General features: G+C 35.8%; 5 protein-coding genes and 1 pseudogene across 6 annotated transcripts; 3 read left to right on the top strand and 3 right to left on the bottom strand.

Annotated features, from left to right (window-relative positions):
* Positions 1–440: 440 nt before the first annotated feature.
* On the bottom strand, positions 441–2721 carry LOC104765166 (uncharacterized). Its single transcript, XM_010488842.3, has 7 exons — positions 2361–2721; positions 2014–2147; positions 1758–1847; positions 1384–1436; positions 1180–1282; positions 915–1059; positions 441–813 (listed from the first exon to the last, which is right to left on the bottom strand). The coding sequence occupies exons 1-7, from the start codon at positions 2554–2556 to the stop codon at positions 791–793; spliced, it is 744 nt and encodes a 247-aa protein (XP_010487144.2). The 5' UTR covers positions 2557–2721; the 3' UTR covers positions 441–790.
* Positions 2722–4004: 1283 nt separating this feature from the next.
* Positions 4005–4771, bottom strand: LOC147920242 (uncharacterized). Its single transcript, XM_087500974.1, has 3 exons — positions 4564–4771; positions 4297–4425; positions 4005–4012 (listed from the first exon to the last, which is right to left on the bottom strand). Exons 1-3 carry the CDS (start codon positions 4769–4771, stop codon positions 4005–4007), a joined length of 345 nt encoding a protein of 114 aa, XP_087357100.1.
* Positions 4772–5100: 329 nt separating this feature from the next.
* LOC147920241 (glutathione S-transferase T3-like) lies at positions 5101–5838 on the bottom strand. Its single transcript, XM_087500973.1, has one exon. It carries the CDS (start codon positions 5836–5838, stop codon positions 5101–5103), a length of 738 nt encoding a protein of 245 aa, XP_087357099.1.
* A 4658-nt stretch (positions 5839–10496) lies between these two features.
* LOC104765165 (3-epi-6-deoxocathasterone 23-monooxygenase CYP90D1) lies at positions 10497–13389 on the top strand. The gene is made up of 7 exons (XM_087501706.1): positions 10497–10865; positions 11125–11449; positions 11734–12144; positions 12424–12513; positions 12589–12774; positions 12866–12987; positions 13263–13389. Exons 1-7 carry the CDS (start codon positions 10609–10611, stop codon positions 13345–13347), a joined length of 1476 nt encoding a protein of 491 aa, XP_087357832.1. The 5' UTR covers positions 10497–10608; the 3' UTR covers positions 13348–13389.
* A 1529-nt stretch (positions 13390–14918) lies between these two features.
* LOC104765163 (PRA1 family protein F3) lies at positions 14919–15967 on the top strand. Its single transcript, XM_010488840.3, has one exon. It carries the CDS (start codon positions 15194–15196, stop codon positions 15758–15760), a length of 567 nt encoding a protein of 188 aa, XP_010487142.1. The 5' UTR covers positions 14919–15193; the 3' UTR covers positions 15761–15967.
* A 922-nt stretch (positions 15968–16889) lies between these two features.
* On the top strand, positions 16890–17802 carry LOC104765162 (PRA1 family protein F3 pseudogene; annotated as a pseudogene). The gene has a single exon (XR_015590732.1). The product of XR_015590732.1 is annotated as a PRA1 family protein F3 pseudogene (transcript).
* The last annotated feature ends 1154 nt before the right edge of the window (positions 17803–18956 follow it).

Below are 18956 nucleotides of genomic sequence, written 5' to 3'. Positions count from 1 at the left end.
ATTTCTATTATTCTGATCTACAAATTTCAACTGTGTTGTTTGCTCGTGGCGTCTAATTTTGGTATATTATTGAAACAAAAACCATTCATAGTAAAAGGAAAGATAGACAATTGGTGATATTTTATTTTATTATACGAATCTCACATTGATTGATTTGGTCGGTCCATTGTAATCTATTGCAACAGTAACAATATTTTTCGTTGGACGATTATGGGCCCGGTTGTTCAAAATGGGCCTACTCGAGTCACCACCAGTGACAACCGAATCTAGTATAGTCTATTTAATTTATAGACTACACTATGATATTTTATTTGGAATTGCTTTCTTAATCTTTGGATAAGGAGGTTGCTGAGCTGGATTAGATCATATCAAGAACGTCACGTTTACAATTCATTATTGAGATATGAAATATGTATTAGTCGAGTTGCAGTAGCTCCAACTTGCTTAAAGATTCAAATTTTATATATAAGATAATGATGATTCAATGTTTTTTACCATGATATAAAAATCATATACTAGAATGCTAATAGCTAATATATCTTCTTTTTGTTTAAATATCATATATATGTTGTAAATACACTATCATGGTTGGGACACTAGACAAAAATGGGCAGGCATTTTGATTTGCAACACATTCATACATACGTATGTACTACATACGCATAACACTGCCTTCTCCGGTTAAGTGAGCACTGTAATTGCTAAACCGGCCTACTAAGGAAACTTTGATTCTTCAGTTCAGCTTTCCCATGATCCGAGAGAGTTAAAACCTTTGCTATAACTACTGTGACTACTGTGGCACCACTTGCTCGTCTACAAATTAACCAGGAAGGAGAAGATGGTTATAAACTAGTATTGCTTACTACGAATTCCACCGAACAATGAAGTTAATAGAGGAGATAGATTTAACTCACTGAGTATAAAGTTTGGCAAGTTTGGTTCTGCTGGTTTAGGCTTGGCCTCTTCAATTATGATCTCAGTTGAAGAATCGCTTGAGAATCCTAGCTTCTGCATTATTTTTTCTAATCTTATCCCATTTGTCAGATATAGATAACCAATCTGGAAATTGAACAGATAAAGCGGGTTTAGTATCACGCAGATCACGTGACAACAAGGAGAACCAGAGTTAGAAGCACAGAGAAGAACGTAGTGTAAGTTTAGATATTTGGGGTTACTTACTAGTGTCTCCAATGATGATGCCTTGTTATAAACCGCATTACCTGCACGCCTTCTTGTACGTGTTCTAGCGGAACCTAGATTCTTTCCCCACCTGAGCACATCCCTGGAGCAAAATACAAAATTTCATTAAATCCAATGAGAAGTGAAATAATGTAACTCAGCTCAATCACGAGCTTCTTCAGCAATTATGTTTTGTGAACTAACCTCTCTTCTTTTGTTAAGAAATCATCATCAACAAGCTTCTTCAGCAATGCATACTGAAAGAGTGAGAGAGAAAGAAACAAGTTATCAACCAGAACAAATTCAAAACAAGAATGCGATAACAACACTACTCAGCAAGCTGATGTGTTGGAATATTGTAAGCAGATTTGGACAAACAAAATGAAGATGGTAATGCTGATACTAACTTATGTATTACTATTACATGAGCAGTGTTTAACACAAACGAAAGATAATAAAAATAAGTAGCAGAATCATGAAACAGAACAAACACCAAATACTCTGTTTCTACAAGCTTGGAGCAAACTTATTTGTGAAAACAAAGGAGGTCAGAACTCAGAAGAGATTAAAAAAAGAACCTGCGCTTCAGCGCGCACCACTGCTCTAACACGGTCGTTATAGTCTTCAATACTAAGCGGAGGGAAAAGAAAATGCCTACGAGCATAAAGCTGCACAACCATGAGACAAACTGTTAAATGGAATGGGAGAAGTTAAGATTTGGAGAAAAGAGTGTAAAACAGTAACGGGGGATCTGCATTGCATATATTGACAAGCTAACAACACAAATCCTGCCTAAAAAAGCATATGGAAAAACAAATCTTACAGTGTCCTAACCTCGTAAATGGAATCGCCTATAAAAGCTAATGAAGCAGCATTGAAGACTGATCTTGGTTTCTCCAACTTTGGTGGACTTGGAGACCATGTCTCATATCCCATATAAGTATCATCAACGTCAACAGGTTGTAACTCTACATAAAGAAACAAAATTTTAGCAAACCCTCTCTGATAGAGCCACGAATTTGGAAATTAGACAAGTTTTTTACAATCCATTACCACAAAAACAAACTTGAATAGAGAGCTTTTGATTAGAAAGTTTGGTTTATCAAATGTATAATACTACTACATAACAGAATTTAAAACCAAACATCGCAACTGATTCAATTCTGAGTTAAAGCTTCTACCTTTACTAGGGGTACGCTTGAGCAAATCGGCGACGGAGATGCTGATTACTGGAGACGGTGCAGGTAACGACGGCGGTAAGAAAGAATCACTGTTAGGGTTCTTCTTCACTTTCCGCGGCGCATTAGGATTGTACGGGAGCCTAGGTTGTGTATCCAAGGCAGCTCTCACGGTGGAGCTCGCCGATAAAATCACCATTTTTCTAAAGCTTGCTCCTTTTTTTTTTTTTTTCTGCTTTCCTTTGGGTTCGAAAGATAAGGCCGGTGACGGTTCATTTAGACACGTGGCATATTATTATTCGTCTGTTAGCATTAAGATTTTAAGCAGGCCTCTCCTCTCTTCTCCGGTCTCCCCAGTTCGGTTAAACCCTAAATGCCACCGGTTCCGTTAACTTTTCGTGATTGATGGGCTAAATTTGGGCTTTCACTAATAGAATTTAGTGGGTGTTGGGCTGTTGCAAATTTAGGATTGTGTTCATCTTAGTTAATCAAGTTCATTTGAGTATAATTAAAGTCATGTGAAACTTATACTGTATATAAAGCATATAGGATTGATGATTATCATTGCATTGTCTTCTATGCATAAAAGTATTTCATTTGTTTTGGATTCTGCCTCTGAGAACAATTCATTTTTGAGTACTTAGAAGACGTTAAATTGTTATATGCATTACTTTCGTCACATGGTCACTAACTGAAGTAATTAGAGTTCTCGTATTGGGAACGTTTTAGCTAGCCAATGGTTATAGCTAACTACTACTGTTGTCTACTTGACTCTTTCCTGGTTAATGTTAAGCTAAAGGGAAATTGATTGTAAAGCAGATTCTCCATTATGTTGTTACTTGGACATGAAAATCTTTTAGCTTAATTTCTAGATACTATGGTCGAGTAGTAGAGGAGGAGGAGGGGAGGAAGGGGGGGGGGGGGGGGGGGGGGGGGGATAAAAAGCGAATCCGATATACTTTTTCAGAGATGACGTATTGTTTTCCTTAAGAAAGATTTTGATTTTGTCAGTTTTCCTCTTTTTTGTATTCTCATCTTTGTTTGTCTTTCTCTAGTTTCACGTAAAACTACCTCTCACTCACTCTTTAGTGAGTAGCTAGGGGTTATTCGAGCAAGATTATTGGTGGTCTAGGGGTTATTCGAGCAAGATTATTGGTGGTCTCTTAATTTGGGGTTGTTAAACATTGTTTGATTATTTTATGAATTAATTGTGAATGGTTTTGAATATAAGAATCTTTGATCTCTTAGGAAAAATTTAATCCTCTAATAATAGGTTTTAATTTTGGGTCTCTTATTTTTGAAAATATTATTTTTTAAATTAAAAAATTGTAACTAGAATATAAGTGGTATAAATTTGTAAACATTTAAGAATTTATAAAATTAAAAAATATTGCATTTAATTAATTTTTAAACATACAAAACATAATAAAAACATTAATACATATTACAATAGAAGTGCAATTCATAAATGAAGAAAATGATAAATTTTAATACTGATTTGCTCCAAATTTTGCCCAAATATTCTCAACCAAATCATCTTGCAAACATTTATGTTTTTCTCGATCACGAACATTCATTCGAATATTGAGCATAGTTTCGACACATGAAGGCATGGTTGTTGGAAGCGTGTAGTCAACTTCTGAAGCTCTACTTGACTGCAATTGTGCGAATTCATTTTCATCAAAGAGAGTGTACACATCTCGTTCGTCTTCTACTATCATATTGTGCAGTATGATATGCGCTCTCATTATTTTCCCAATTTTTACCTAATCCCAAATAAGAGCCGGGTTTTTGACTATGGCAAATCGAGCCTGCAAAACTCCAAAAGCACGCTCTACATCTTTACGCACAGCTTCTTGTTGTCTCGCAAATAAAGAGGCTTTTGGAGTTTGTGGTAGCGGAATAGATTGGATAAAAGTAGCCCAATTAGGATAAATACCATCCGTCAGATAGTAAGCCAATTTATACTCATGTCCGTTGACACTGTATTTAACTTTAGGAGCTCGACCATGCAAAATATCATCAAATACTGGAGGTCGATCAAGAATATTGATATCGTTTAATGTACCTGGTGGTCCAAAGAAAGCATGCCAGATCCAGAGATCATACGAAGCCACCGCCTCTAAAACGATTGTAGGCTTTCCAGATCCGCAGGTGTATTGACCTTTCCATGCGGTGGGACAATTCTTTCACTCCCAATGCATACAATCGATGCTTCCTATCACGCCGGGAAATCTGCGAAACTCGCCAATGTCGAGTAGTCGTTGAAGATCTGCTGGTGTGGGTCTTCTCAAGTACTCATCTCCAAATAAAGTTATTACTGAATCTGTAAAATTCTCCAAGCATGATAGCGCCATGGTTTCAGAAAGACGGAGGTATTCGTCAATAACATCAGCTGCAGAACCATATGCCATCATACGAATTGCTGCTGTACACTTTTGCAATGTAGACAGACCCAACCTTCCGGTAGCATCTCTTCTTTGTTGAAAGCATCCCAATGTACATCCAAAGTACAAAAAAACAACTGATTAATAAAGCATCCCAAGTATAAAGCATCCCATGTATCATAAACAAATTGATTAATAACAAGACAAACTGATTAATAAAGCATCCCATGTATCATAACTGACCCGATTTATAATCATTCCAAATACACAAACATAAACACAAACAAACTTGTACAAACACTTAGTTAAAACATATTTATAACAAAAAACACAAGGAAACATCTTTTGACAATTCATCAAGATGACATCATGTCATCAATTAGCTTATCCTTAAGAGCTTTTTTTGATTCAGTTAGTGAATCTTTTTTAGCAATCAGATTATCAAGCATCACATGCTTGATATGCTCCTTCTTCATAGCAAACTCCTTCTCTTTTAACTCGAAGTCCTTCTGCTTCATCTCATACATCCTCGACACACGCTCCAACTGAAACTCCAAGTAAGCTTTTCCATCTTCCTCCACATCAATCGGTTGGGTGTTAGAGGATTTTTTGGACTTCCCCTTGGCAGCCTTAACACCAGGAGGACGGGGCAATGGTTCATCCACATCAATCGGTTGGTGTGCATCCTGTTGAGACCCATCCATACTCACTCTTCCCCTTTTCACTCCATTACCTTTACTGATGGAGGCACACCATTTTTGATCGTATCTTAAGTGAAGCCATGCATGCTCAAAGGTAAACTTCTGTCCATGATCATTAAAGTAAATCTGATGTGCTAACGTCATCACATCATCTTCATTCTGTCCACTAGACTTCTCCCTAGTCGCAGCCTCGTAACAGCCAACAAACTTGCATACCAAGTTGTTTATCCTCCCCCACCTCTGCTTACAGTGACTCGCCTCTCTCTTGGGCCGACAAACAACATTCGGACAGGAGTGAAAGTAATCGGTTATCCTCCCCCAAAAGGCTCCAAGTCTTTGCTCATTGGAAGTGATCGGATCCTTGCTAGTATTGAGCCAAGCGCTTACCAACATGATATCATCTGTTGGTAACCATGCTTTTCTTGACTTGCAGATTTCTTGAGGGGTGTATTTCAGCAATTGGACTATCAAGAGGAGTGTATTCAAGGTTTTGGTTATCAAGTTGACTGTGCAATAGGTTCATATAGCTAGAGGAGGGATGATATGGATTCATTGAGTCATTTGAATCCAAATCCGTGATCAAGAACAAGTGTGTGTGTTAAAAGGACGATTAAGAGGAGTGTAGAAGGGTTTTGTATTTTTACTATGAAGAGAAAGTCTTTCAATTTATAAGGTTTAGGTGTAATTTAATTTTTCAACTACTTGGTTAAAATCTTGAAATTAAGTTTTTACCTAACACAAACCATCAAGTACAACACATTTAACATTTTCACAACCAACTAACATAAAGCAACAAGTAATAAGCATATTAATCACAACCACCAAACAAAAGCAATGACATCAATCACTCATTCGACTCATACCTAAACGTATTTATCATAACCAACTAACAAGTGCTTTAACATAAATGAAGAAAGGAGAGGATGATAATTTACCTTCCTCCATAGGTCTTAAATTTAAGTCTCTCTTACGTGCAAAGACCTTCCTCCATAGGTTTAAATTTAAGTCTTAACCAACGACCTGCATTAACATAAACCTGGTCAAATCAAAGTAATGTTAGAAGAAGTAAATCTCTCTTCTGAGAAAATGCTTAAAGGCTGCTCACCACAAAGGGATTGCGAACGTTGATCAGTATATCACGTTCAGCAAGTATACTTTCAACATCATTCTTACGGATCATATCTGCCTTTTCAAAAACCTGTGGAGCATGGCCAACGTTTAACACAAGATTAGAGAAAACACTACTAAAGATTTTGCTATCCACATTAGCCTAACAATAAAAGAAAAATCTTGTGTAACAAAAGAAAAAGAATTGAAAAAGAGAACAAAAGCACCAAATCGTTTACCTTGATTGCAAATAGATCTCCTGTTGTTCTCTTTTTTGCCAAAAACACTCGCCCTCAAGCTCCGAACATCAATGGATGTGCGGTCTCGCGGATGTACTGGGCTAGTCCTCAAGCTCCGAACAACAACATCTTCTAAAGGAGCATCTGCATCAATTACAGTGCTTAGTAATATCAAAAAACCACTAACAATATCAAAAAAATGGATCAATTTGGAACACATGAACACCAAGAACCCTAATTTTGCAACAAACATAAAAAAACCCTAAATTGCGATCCAAAATCAAAGAACCCTAATCAATACTCAATTTGTGATTCATACAATTCCAATCAATAGACTTACCTTGTGATTCCAATTCATTCAATCTCTCTTCCGATTTATTCGACTCCACATTCAAACCGCATCCATCTCCAACTGAAACTCGATTCTTCCTTTCGCGATTGGCTTCCAAATCGGTTGGGCTACTAAACGACTTCTCTCCTTTCCTTTCGAATCCAAACCCTTACTTTGATTCCACGTCCTTCGAGTCGAAACCTTCAACAATCTGATCCCAAATTCTTCTTCTGATCCCAAATTCTTCGAGTCGGTTTTAATCGCATCCGATAGAGAGAGAGAGAGAAAGGAAAAAAGAAAAAATCGATTTTGCAAAAAAAATTCTCCTTTCATATTTTACTCTCACCCAACGATACACTGACACGTAGCGCCCCTTAAACCAAGATTCAATCTCTTATATAAAGGGAGATCTTACATTTTATTTTTATTTCTGATTAATTTTTTGGAACCAAAACACTAGGAACTCAGCTATGAACCCCCCAATGGGGAAGGTCTTATTACCAACGTGGACTAGCATTTCGTTTTTTTCCCCCACCATTAAGTCCTTACGACTAACATAACATTTTCTGCTGAGTAAATGATTGCAACGCTCCATGTGAGTCGATGTGAGACCTAAGAACTGCATTTGGTGGTCCATGAATCTCCTCCATAGTGTGTTATATCCACCTGTCGACACCTACGTGAGGACCCCTGCAGGTTTTACCTGTTCTTTTTTCATAAGGTTAAAGTTGGGGAGACTTCATATCCCCATTTTGAAATGACAATGTGTTTTTTACCTGAGAGAGTCCCACCTTCATGACATATGGCCTTGTGAATTAACAATCTACCTTGTTGCTTTTGTTTTCTTGTCCTGTGGTAGCTGCAAAGCTGGTTTGGGACCGAGCAAGAGCGAGAACTTATTATTTGCATGGATCTTGCAGGCTAAAACTAACGAAGAAGCAAAGAAAGCAAATTTAAGACACTGGTACAGATTATTCTTGTCAAAATTACTCACTAATGAAGATTTTGTATAGCTGCTTTTGACTGATTTGAGTTTGATTTTGATACAATACACTTGTTTATGTTGGGCACAGTCAAGGTCATTAATTTAGATTTTCTTCAATTTTAGCATATCCTAGTTAACAGCATATGTATTGTTATCTGAATTTCTTAAATCTAGGCATTCTCCAAAGATTTATAACAGGAAAAAAAAAAAAAAACGGACAGAATAAATTTCATCGAAGAGACAAAATCATAGTGGTCTTGCATCAGTTTCGTAAAGAGGACAAAGGATCATGTTCTCGGCTATCCAAAATCCTAGAGCGAGATTGTGAAATCAATTGGGACAAAATTATTCTTCGGTTTTTAACTTCAAGTGGTTCTTCACATGGAGATATGGTCCAAATGAAAACAACCCCACAACTCCCCAAAATTATATAATAACATGCATTTATGTGTGCATATTATTTGTCTCTCATTAGTATTTTTTTTTTGTTAAAGCTCTCATTAGTTTCGAATTATTCTTTTATTATTTTGTTTCTTTCAATTGTCAATCTTTGAGACTTTTTTCGGCAAGCAAAATATACAAATCTACAATTTTAGATTTTCTTTTTATGACAAAAAGTTGAAAATAAATAATAGATGATTTTCAAATATTTTATTCAAAAACCCTCTCGGATTTCGAAAGATGCACGACCTTAAACTAAAGGAATCATGCAATAATTAGATATGATCAAAGCACTAATTTTTATAGTATCTATACAATTAAAGTGACGATCAATGGTGGTTTTATAAGATAGCTCGCTATTGTTAGGTATTCCTTCAATGAAAAGCTTATAAATGGCGTTTATAGATATGATAAAAGAATCATAGGTTTCCCAAAAGAACTAATATTTTTGACAACACTATTGTAAAGTGAATAAAAAGAGAATGGCAAATTCAAATATTCTTGTTTGGCATTAGTCAAAAGTTTAGATATTTAATTACAATGAAAATATTAGCTTTTTAGGCTCAAAAGTATGTTACAATCAACGATGATCAAAGTATACAAGCGGCTAAAGAATCTCACTTCTTATGATTCTAATAAATTATACCAATCACAGTCATACACACACACAACTTATTTTATATGGTATATATTTATATTGGTTACATTAATTTTACATGTATACTACTTATATGAAAGTGTGCGCATGCGGTCTAATCATGAGGAGATTGCCTTAAACAAATGTATCATACTTTTCTTATAGAGCTTCGTTTCATTACGTAATGCACTACTGGATGGATTAACATAAAAATGTAAGGCCTATATCCAATAATCGACGACTCTGTTTTTATAGGATGCTGTCCCGGTCCGGGAGCCTCATAATTACATAGACAATGCTTTTGGTTCATCTCCATGTTGAAATATACCTCCAACAGGTTTCTGATATTCTGATCTCATACAAACCATCTTTTTGTTCAGTCTCAACAAACCGTTCTGAGTCTTCTGACCCGCGTACGTCTTTTGCAACGTCTTACCTACTATACTGTAATTTATTATTTCGGTAACACTGCTATATTATTCTTACATCCGATTATCTTTATATCGTATTTCCAAAGGTCATTGATTTGACGTACAATAGTACAATAAATCAACCGATTTCACAAAGCTAGCTATATATAGCCACGTATTGACATGTGTACATACATATGTATATAGTACTATGCATGTAATTGTTTTAGTGCTCTACATGTCTTGGCATGCATATCTTTACACATACATGATATATATGGGAATGCATGTATCCAGTATAATCATGACAAAAATTTATATGTGAAATAAGAAAAGGTGGCCTAATGGAATTTCGCACGAAGGCGCACCCAAAATACCCCACAAGCCAAAAGACAATTTAGCACACTTTTCTTCGAAATATTCTTTGTCTATTCTTTATACGGGAAATTTCTTCATACAATAACCTTACTTCTTCATTTAGATAACCTTTTTAAAAAATAATTGATGCACATGTTTTGGCTCATACCATCGATATTCAAGCGGCCGCTTGATGATGCTCTAAGTAGAATATATATATTGAGAGTGTAATAACGTAATCTGTTTAACATATATATATTGGACGCATTTTTTATATCTTTAACAGGCTTAAGTACTATACCAGTTTACATTTTTGGTGAAATGCAAAGTAGCTTAAGTAGACGCATTTCCCACGTTGAGGTAACAATAATTAGATTGTGTATGTCTTTTTATTTGTTACTCAATTTGTTTTCTAGTGATACATCTCAAAATCCTAACAATATAAACCCAAAGTATAAAATTAGATGATAAAAAAAATCAAAGAATATAATAAGAGAATTATCATCCACATGATTTGTTGCCACACCGCACCATGATTAAAGTTATATAAAGAGATACCAAGACAGATTCAAAGTGGAAGAAAGTCCCAAAAACATAAACCAATTTTTAAAAACACAAACCCATTCGTGCGTCCGGCTAATTGAGTTAAAACACTAATGGACACTTCTTTATCACTTTTGCCCTTCTTCTTCTTCTTTTTCTCTATCATCATCATCTTGAACAAGATCAACCGTCTCAGATCATCCCCAGCTTCAAAGAATAAACTTATTGATCGTCATGTTATTTCTCACAGTCAAGAATCAAAGTTTCCACAAGGAAGCTTGGGATGGCCTGTCCTCGGAGAAACCATCGAGTTCGTCTCTTCTGCTTATTCAAACCATCCCGAGAGTTTCATGGACAAGCGTCGACTCCTGTAAGAACTCTTGTCCCTCATCTCTATGTATAGTACGTACTTCAAAATTAAATTTAATACGTAAGACAAAATAATCTCTATATATATTCATATGCATATTAAGTATTTGTTGGAAAAATTAAACAAAAAAAAACATTTAAATAATAGGGATTCAAATCGGAATCCGTACTTTTATATGGAAAAGTAGGATATTTTTGCAATTTAAAACGTTATTTGTTCTTTAATCTAAAAATATATACGTGTTTACGTGTATGTAAAGTTATGGGAGAGTGTTTAAGTCGCATATATTTGGAACGGCGACGATCGTGTCGACGGATGCTGAAGTGAACAGAGCCGTTTTACAAAGCGACTCGACGGCTTTCGTGCCGTTCTACCCAAAAACGGTGAGGGAGCTGATGGGAAAATCGTCGATACTTCTTATCAACGGGAGTTCACAAAGAAGGTTCCATGGACTAGTCGGTTCTTTCTTAAAGTCACCGCTTCTCAAAGCTCAAATCGTTAGAGACATGCACAAGTATTTGTCGGAATCCATGGATCTGTGGTCCGAGGACCAACCTGTTCTTATCCAAGACGTCTCCAAGACTGTCAGTATACTTCTCCCTTGATTTAATTTTTTCTTACATAAATTTTAAATATTCCAATAATGATATATATGATTAATGAATTGATTAAGAAATTAAAAGGGACAATCATAATGATGTTACCATGGAAATATTAATTTATTTCAAAGAACATGGTTACAATTATTACATTTGATTTAATGATTACAAGTTTCTCTTTCTAATTTGTTTAACAACTACTAGTAATTATTACCCTTTTATATAGTTGTGGTTTTACATGTAATAACTTGATTTATTTTAATTGGTAGGTTGCATTCAAAGTACTGGCCAAGGCACTGATAAGTGTAGAGAAAGGAGACGAGTTAGAAGAGTTAAAGAAAGAGTTTGAACAATTCATATCAGGACTCATGTCATTGCCAATTAACTTCCCTGGAACTCAACTTCATAGATCTCTCCAAGCTAAGAAGAAGATGGTGAGGCAAGTTGAAAGGATCATAGAAGGCAAAACTCGGAGAGCAAAGAACAAGGAGGAAGATGTTGTTATTGCAAAGGATGTCGTGGATGTGTTACTTAAGGACTCAAGTGAATATTTAACTCACAATTTGATTGCTAACAATATGATTGACATGATGATTCCTGGCCACGATTCTGTCCCTGTCCTCATCACACTCGCCGTCAAATTCCTCTCTGATTCTCCTGCTGCCCTCAATTTTCTAACGGTAGTCAACTTTTTAACACATACTATATATAGATGGCTATACATTTTGATAATATGTATAATATCGTATAGACATAGAACAAGAAGAAGTTAATGTTATAGAACAAGAAGTGTGGTAGGCTTTTCTCTCTTCCACAGTAGAAAAACAAATCAGTCAATCAAATAAACTAGTGATAGATTGGAAGCTGATACATATTAATTTACTCGTTTCTATATGATTGCCACTAAAAATCTATATAACCTCTTCTTTACGTTAAACTTCTTTTTTTCTTTTCATCAGGAAGAAAACATGAAGCTGAAAAGTTTGAAGGAATTGACAGGAGAGCCACTATATTGGAATGACTATTTGTCGTTACCTTTTACACAAAAGGTATATATTATTCTTCTTTTCCCCTGGCATTAGTTAATTATATGAATTGGCTTTTTAACTACCAATTATCATCAGGTCATTACAGAGACATTGAGGATGGGAAATGTAATAATAGGGGTGATGCGAAAGGCGATGAAAGATATTGAAATAAAAGGATATATGATACCAAAAGGATGGTGCTTCTTGGCCTATCTCAGATCAGTCCATCTTGATAAGCTTTACTATGACTCTCCCTACAAATTTAATCCATGGAGATGGCAAGTACGTAAAAAATCACCCAAATATATTTAAAATAGAATTTTATACCTCCGAACTATATATTTAACTGGATAGACATTTATCTATACAATAGGATAGGGACATGAACACGAGTAGTTTCAGTCCTTTTGGAGGTGGTCAGAGATTGTGCCCTGGTCTTGATTTGGCCCGTCTTGAAGCTTCAATCTTTCTTCACCACCTTGTCACTCGCTTCAGGTAACCAATCAAGTACTATATGGATAGAAATATTATTTATATTTGTTGTAAATTTTAAATTTTTTGAAAGAAAAAAAAGGTGTGGTAAGTGCTCTAGGCTTTTTAGACAAAATGGTACGTTATGGCCAAATAAGTCTCATCTCCTTTTGACAAGTTGGACTAAACTCTTTACATGACAAAATAGTATATAAGTTCTCCTTCGGGTATTATTCCCATATTGATATGCCGATATGTAGTGACTTATTTGAAAATTTGTTGGTGATTATGATATGCAGATGGATAGCAGAAGAAGATTCAGTTATAAATTTTCCTACGGTGCATATGAAGAAGAAACTACCAATTTGGATCAAAAGAAGATAATTTATCTTCTCTGAAATGAAATATTAAGAATCAATTTTGCAATACCAAAATCTAAAAGGTTAACGAATGAAGTGAAAAAAGATAGTGAGACAGAAAAGACAAGAAAACATTATAGAAAAAGTTGCATCTAGATCAGGAAACGAATAGGACCTATATTAAAATAATCAAGTAAGCAAATCATTATAGAAAAAGTTGTAAATCTGGTTCTCGATTTGTGCTATTCTTTCTTCTCTAGTGTGTAAACATAACAACAACCCACTGAATTGATTTAAAACGTGACAAGACAATTGAATGGTGTATCGCTTCCACTGAACATCATATCCTAGCAACCAGATCGATCATCACAGTTTCATTAACAACCAATTTCATTATTCCATTGTCTTATAACTGTGAGTACAACAAGTTAACATTCACTTCATAATCACCGTAACCTTTAAAAATTATTTAGATATTAATAATTCAAGACAGGTCGACCCAGAGGTAAAGCCCAACAAGCAAGAGCTTTAGGCATCAAAATAAATAAGTATTTTTTAAGACATCAAAATCTGTAAAATCACTCATAGTACATTGGTTAAATCTCATCTGGTAGCTTCCTAGGTTCTTGATTCGAATCCTAGAGTGATAATTTAGTGTATTTTTATATTTTTGGGCATCAAAAAATTATTTTGCTTTAGTGAGCTAATAGTAATAGGTCGGGCCGATGTCACTGATACCACGAACTTCGAAGGTATGCTGTCAAAATTTAGTAAAAGGGCTTCATTTTTTAAACACCCGTAGTTAAGCATGTTACATGTCCAAGACGCATGGTTAAGATATTCTCTTCCCATATTCAAAAATTTCGATGTTGCATATAAGATTTCCCTCTTTTTTAAATAGTCCGCTTCATAGCTGCAGAAGTTGATGATCATACAACATATGTGACTGTGAAACATCTCCGCCATCTACTTGGATTAGTGTATCTGATTAGTCGTGAGGTAACCTTTGTTGGTGATCCAGGCAAAGTTGTAATGAAGAAACACCATAGTTGTTTCATGTCATCACGCTTACATTTTGATGTGGTTTGATTTTATAGTACCTCTGGTCCAGTGTTTTGAGACACTCTTTTGTTTCTTGTTACGAATTATAAGAGCCGCCATGATTCTTGCTCGCTAATCCTAAAGTAGCCTCGCTTCGAACATGTTTGAGATATGTTTTGAACGGTCTCAAGTCAGAGAGAGCATACGATCTGTTTTGAGCTCATCTTGGTTAAGTAATTTGGTGACAAATGTAAAGGAAGCAAACGTTTGGGCATGAATCAGTATCAAGACAAAAGCAAGGGATTATAACCGTAAATAATTACTCTTTGTTCCTGCCGACATGACACGTGCCGAAAGAGTAGTTGCATGCCAGAGGACTCCGCTTGAATGCGGTCACGTGTAGCCTGTTTGACAATTCAATAATGCCATGTAGCTCCGTTACTCGGTGTTTGTTTCTTTATCGTTAATCCTTCAAACTAACTTAAATCCAACGTGTAATCATCTACTAGTACTACTAGTATATAAGTTGCCATTACCAAAAAAAATCTCGTAAATCTAAATTTACAGTTCTCAGACATTGACCATAGAGTGAATCAAATCCTCACGCTACTCTATATGTTACTACTATTATCACTGTTTTTTTGTGTGGAAAACAATCACGATCAAATTAATCTTCGTTTATCCCATAAACATATAGATTACTTTAGAAAAACGCCATATGCAAATGTGTATCACCTAATACTTGGGGACCTTTCGTAATAATTCACATATACATACAACAGTTTCCTATCATTATTTTCATTTACTACTCTCTATTCATTCAATCTCACATGACGAACTACGGCGCTATTCCGACGTCGTCCGATGGATCTCCGGTGGTGGATCTTGAGTCTATCTCACGTGCCAAGCACCGTATCGTAGCCGGACTAGCCACGCGCCGTCCTTGGAAAGTGATGTTCGATTTCCACTCCATGGGGATACCTCACGGCTTCTCCGATGCTTTTTCAAGAACCAAGAAGAATCTTGCTTACTTCCGTGTGAACTACGCTATCGTAGTCTTGATCGTTATCTTCTTCAGTTTGATCTGGCATCCGATCTCGCTCATCGTCTTCACCGTCTTGGTGTTTGTTTGGATCTTTCTTTACTTCCTCCGTGACGAACCTCTCAAAGTGTTCAGGTACCAGATCAATGATCTGACGGTGCTGATTGTTTTAGGGGTGGTAACTATCGTCCTGCTTCTGTTGACCAACGCGACGTTGAATATTATTGGTGCGGTGGTGACCGGAGCTGTGCTGGTTCTGATCCATGCGGTGGTTAGGAAGACTGAGGATCTTTTCCTGGATGAAGAGGCGGCGACGACTGAGACTTCAGGTCTGACGTCATACCCGTCGTCTTAAATCCATTGATCTCGAACTGTTAATGTATATTATCTTGTTTGTTCCTAAAAAAAATATCATTTCATGCGTAATCAATTTTATTGGTGTATGTTTGGTTTGAGACTCTCTCTTTTGCTTTTGATTTTTTCAGATTTGTTTCAAGTTTAAACAATTCTAAATTGTTACAAAATAATTAATACAATAATCGTAAGGCTCAGGATTCAGGAACAGTTTCTTGTAAATGAGTAGATTTGAAAGACTTTTGAACTAAAAATATATAGGAATCATTTAGATTAGATTAACCGAGAAAAGAACATAAATCATTTGAATCAATATCTAGAAGACTAGAACTAACTCAATAATGTCAACACTTTGCTTTATTTTATTTTTGACAGGCTGCTTCGTTGTATCACCTTTTTGTCGGGTTATCTTATCTGAAAATTACGAACCACTTTTCATATTATTATTCTGTGAAAAAATACTAAGAATTATGAAAAGAAATTCACTCTAAACTAAAAACGATCGTAATGAATATTCCATTTTTAGATGCCATCAAGAAAAGACAAAAACAATTTTTTTTGTTTAAGTATACACCTACAAGCTCATGTCGGTAACATTTTAATAGGTCTTTTGAATTTACAAATGCTATGAAAAAAATCTCTATCGATACAAATAAATAATGACTTAAATTTTCGAAGTTACCAATTTGAACCAGAAAATCCCTGTAATCTAATTGGACCTTCGACGAAAAAAAAATATAATTGGACCTTTTAATTAGGCCCAATGATCTCGGCCTATAGATAAAAAATTCTAGAAGGACGCTTTTAGTTTTAGACAAATAGCAGTTTGTCACACATCTATTTACACATCAGCTTCCTTCGCCGGCAATTATCACGACCGTCAAACTCGACGCCGATCAGTACAAGAAGCAGGCACGGGAGAAAAATGGTGTATCACCAACAGTACGATCTTTACAACGTCTATCAACCTTCATTCTCATCCCCCTATAATGTCAACTCAACTCAAACACTAGACGTCGTGGCGATAATTAAGTTTCCTCCAACTTCATATTCCGACAACACGTAGTATTTCAGACATTGACCAAATTGAATAAATTCCTCACGCTACATTATTGTAACAATAATGTCACAAATCTCTGTCCAAAAATATCTCTATCTAATGTTTTTTTAAATAGCACGATCTAAATTGTCCTTTTTACTATTCCATAAGCAAATGTGTATCAATATCACCAATTCAAGAGACCTTCCGTATATATATGTAGAGTCCAAAAATCTAAATTACAACAGTCTTTAAGCTATTTTCCATTTAGTCCGATCTCTTATTCAATAATGACGAAGAACGGCGCAGTTCCGACGTCGTCTCATGCACATCCGTTAGTGGATCTCGACTCCATCTCACACACCAAGCAACGTATCAAAGACGGGCTCGCCACGCGCCGTCCTTGGAGAGTGATGTTCGATTTCCACTCCATGGGGCTACCTCGCGGTGTATCCGATGCTTTCTCAAGCATCAAGACGAATCTTGCTTACTTCCGTAGTAACTACGCTATCTTCGTCTTGACCGTCGTATTCTTCAGCCTGATCTGGCATCCGACCTCGCTCATCGTCTTCACCGTCTTGGTTTTTGTTTGGATCTTTCTCTATTTCCTGCGTGACGAGCCTCTCAAGATGTTCCGATTTCAGATCGATGATCCGACGGTGCTGATTGTTTTGTCGGTGATAACAGTCGTGCTGCTTCTCTGTACCAACGCGACGTTTAATATTATTGGTGCGCTGGTCACCGGAGCTGTGTTGGTTCTGATCCATGCGGTGGTTAGGAAGACGGAGGATCTTTTCTTGGATGAAGAGGCCACGACGACTTAGACTTCAGGGTTTACGTCATACCCTTCGTCTTACATGATTTATATCGAACTTTATGTATATTATATTGTTTTTGATCCATCTTATTTAAATTTTTATTGGTGTGAGTTTGGTTTGACACCATCTCTCTTGGTTCCGACTTTTGAGTTTTTAATTGAGTGTATAACAGTTTGATTTGAACAATTCTAACCTTTGATAACTTCGTTAGTATAATCGAGAAAAGAACATAAATCATTTGAATCAATATCGAGAAGACTAGAACTATTACTCAATAATGTCAAGAGTTTGCTTTAGTTTTATTTTTGACAGGCTGCTTCGTTGTATTACTTTTTTGCTCGGGTTATCTTATCTGAAAAATACTACCAGTAATTATGAAAAAAGTCACTGTAAACTTAAAAACGGTCGTAACGAATATTCATTTTTTTAATGCCGTCAAAAATAATAATTAAAAGTATAGAACTACAAAGCTCATGCATGTCGGTAACTTGATTGCCGGCGTCGAGTTTGATGGTCGTATTAACTAAACATTTTGTCAGTTGTCACACATCTTGTAACGAATGAGCTTATTAGTTATTACGACCGTCAAACTCGACGCCGATCAGTACAAGAAGCAGGCATCGGAGAAAATGGTGTATCACCAACAGTGAAAGTGTGAGAACTTATGATCTGAACAATGAAACAGTGATTTCTTTAAACTCTCTTTTGATTGATAGAAAATCTGTTTACAAGTTTGTTCTAAACAATTTTCTAATCTCTCAAAACTCTCTTAAAGAAACCTCAAGCTCTTTCTAAGTTCTTAGCTCTTCTCTTTTAAAGACTAAAACTTAGTATCTAGGTTAACTTTCTCTTGTTTGTGCTAAGACTTACAATCAGCTTTCGCACCCTATTTATAGAACTAGGCCTATGCCACACAATGGCAAACTACATATTCTAATCCTAATAGGAATTGGACAATTTCTTTTTTCTTTAACAATTAGGAAATTTCCCATTTTCTTCATATTTACATTCCTATCGTAAACATGAAGCTCTTTAATCTTCTAGAAGCTTCTTGGGCCTTCTAATCCTGTGTAAATCTTCCAGCTTTATAATTACCGACATAAATAACTCGATACTCTGTTCTTGTACTAGTGTTGAGTCCTTCTGAAGTAGTTCATCCTCTTGTTCAAATGTTGCATCTTCAATCTCCTCCTTTTTAACTTTGAGCTTCTCAAGCATAAGAATTATATTGTTGGTTTAGACTTAAAACAAATAACTTTAAACCATAGTTAACCGTTCAAAAACATAAGCCAAAATGATCACCGAACCATAGTCAAACATTCAAACACAATGAACCAAAA

The sequence above is a fragment of the Camelina sativa genome, chromosome 19, assembly GCF_030686135.1.
Source record: "Camelina sativa cultivar CO46 ecotype springtype chromosome 19, ASM3068613v1".
Classification (NCBI taxonomy): domain Eukaryota; kingdom Viridiplantae; phylum Streptophyta; class Magnoliopsida; order Brassicales; family Brassicaceae; genus Camelina; species Camelina sativa.
This window is presented reverse-complemented; position numbering and strand designations above follow the sequence as displayed.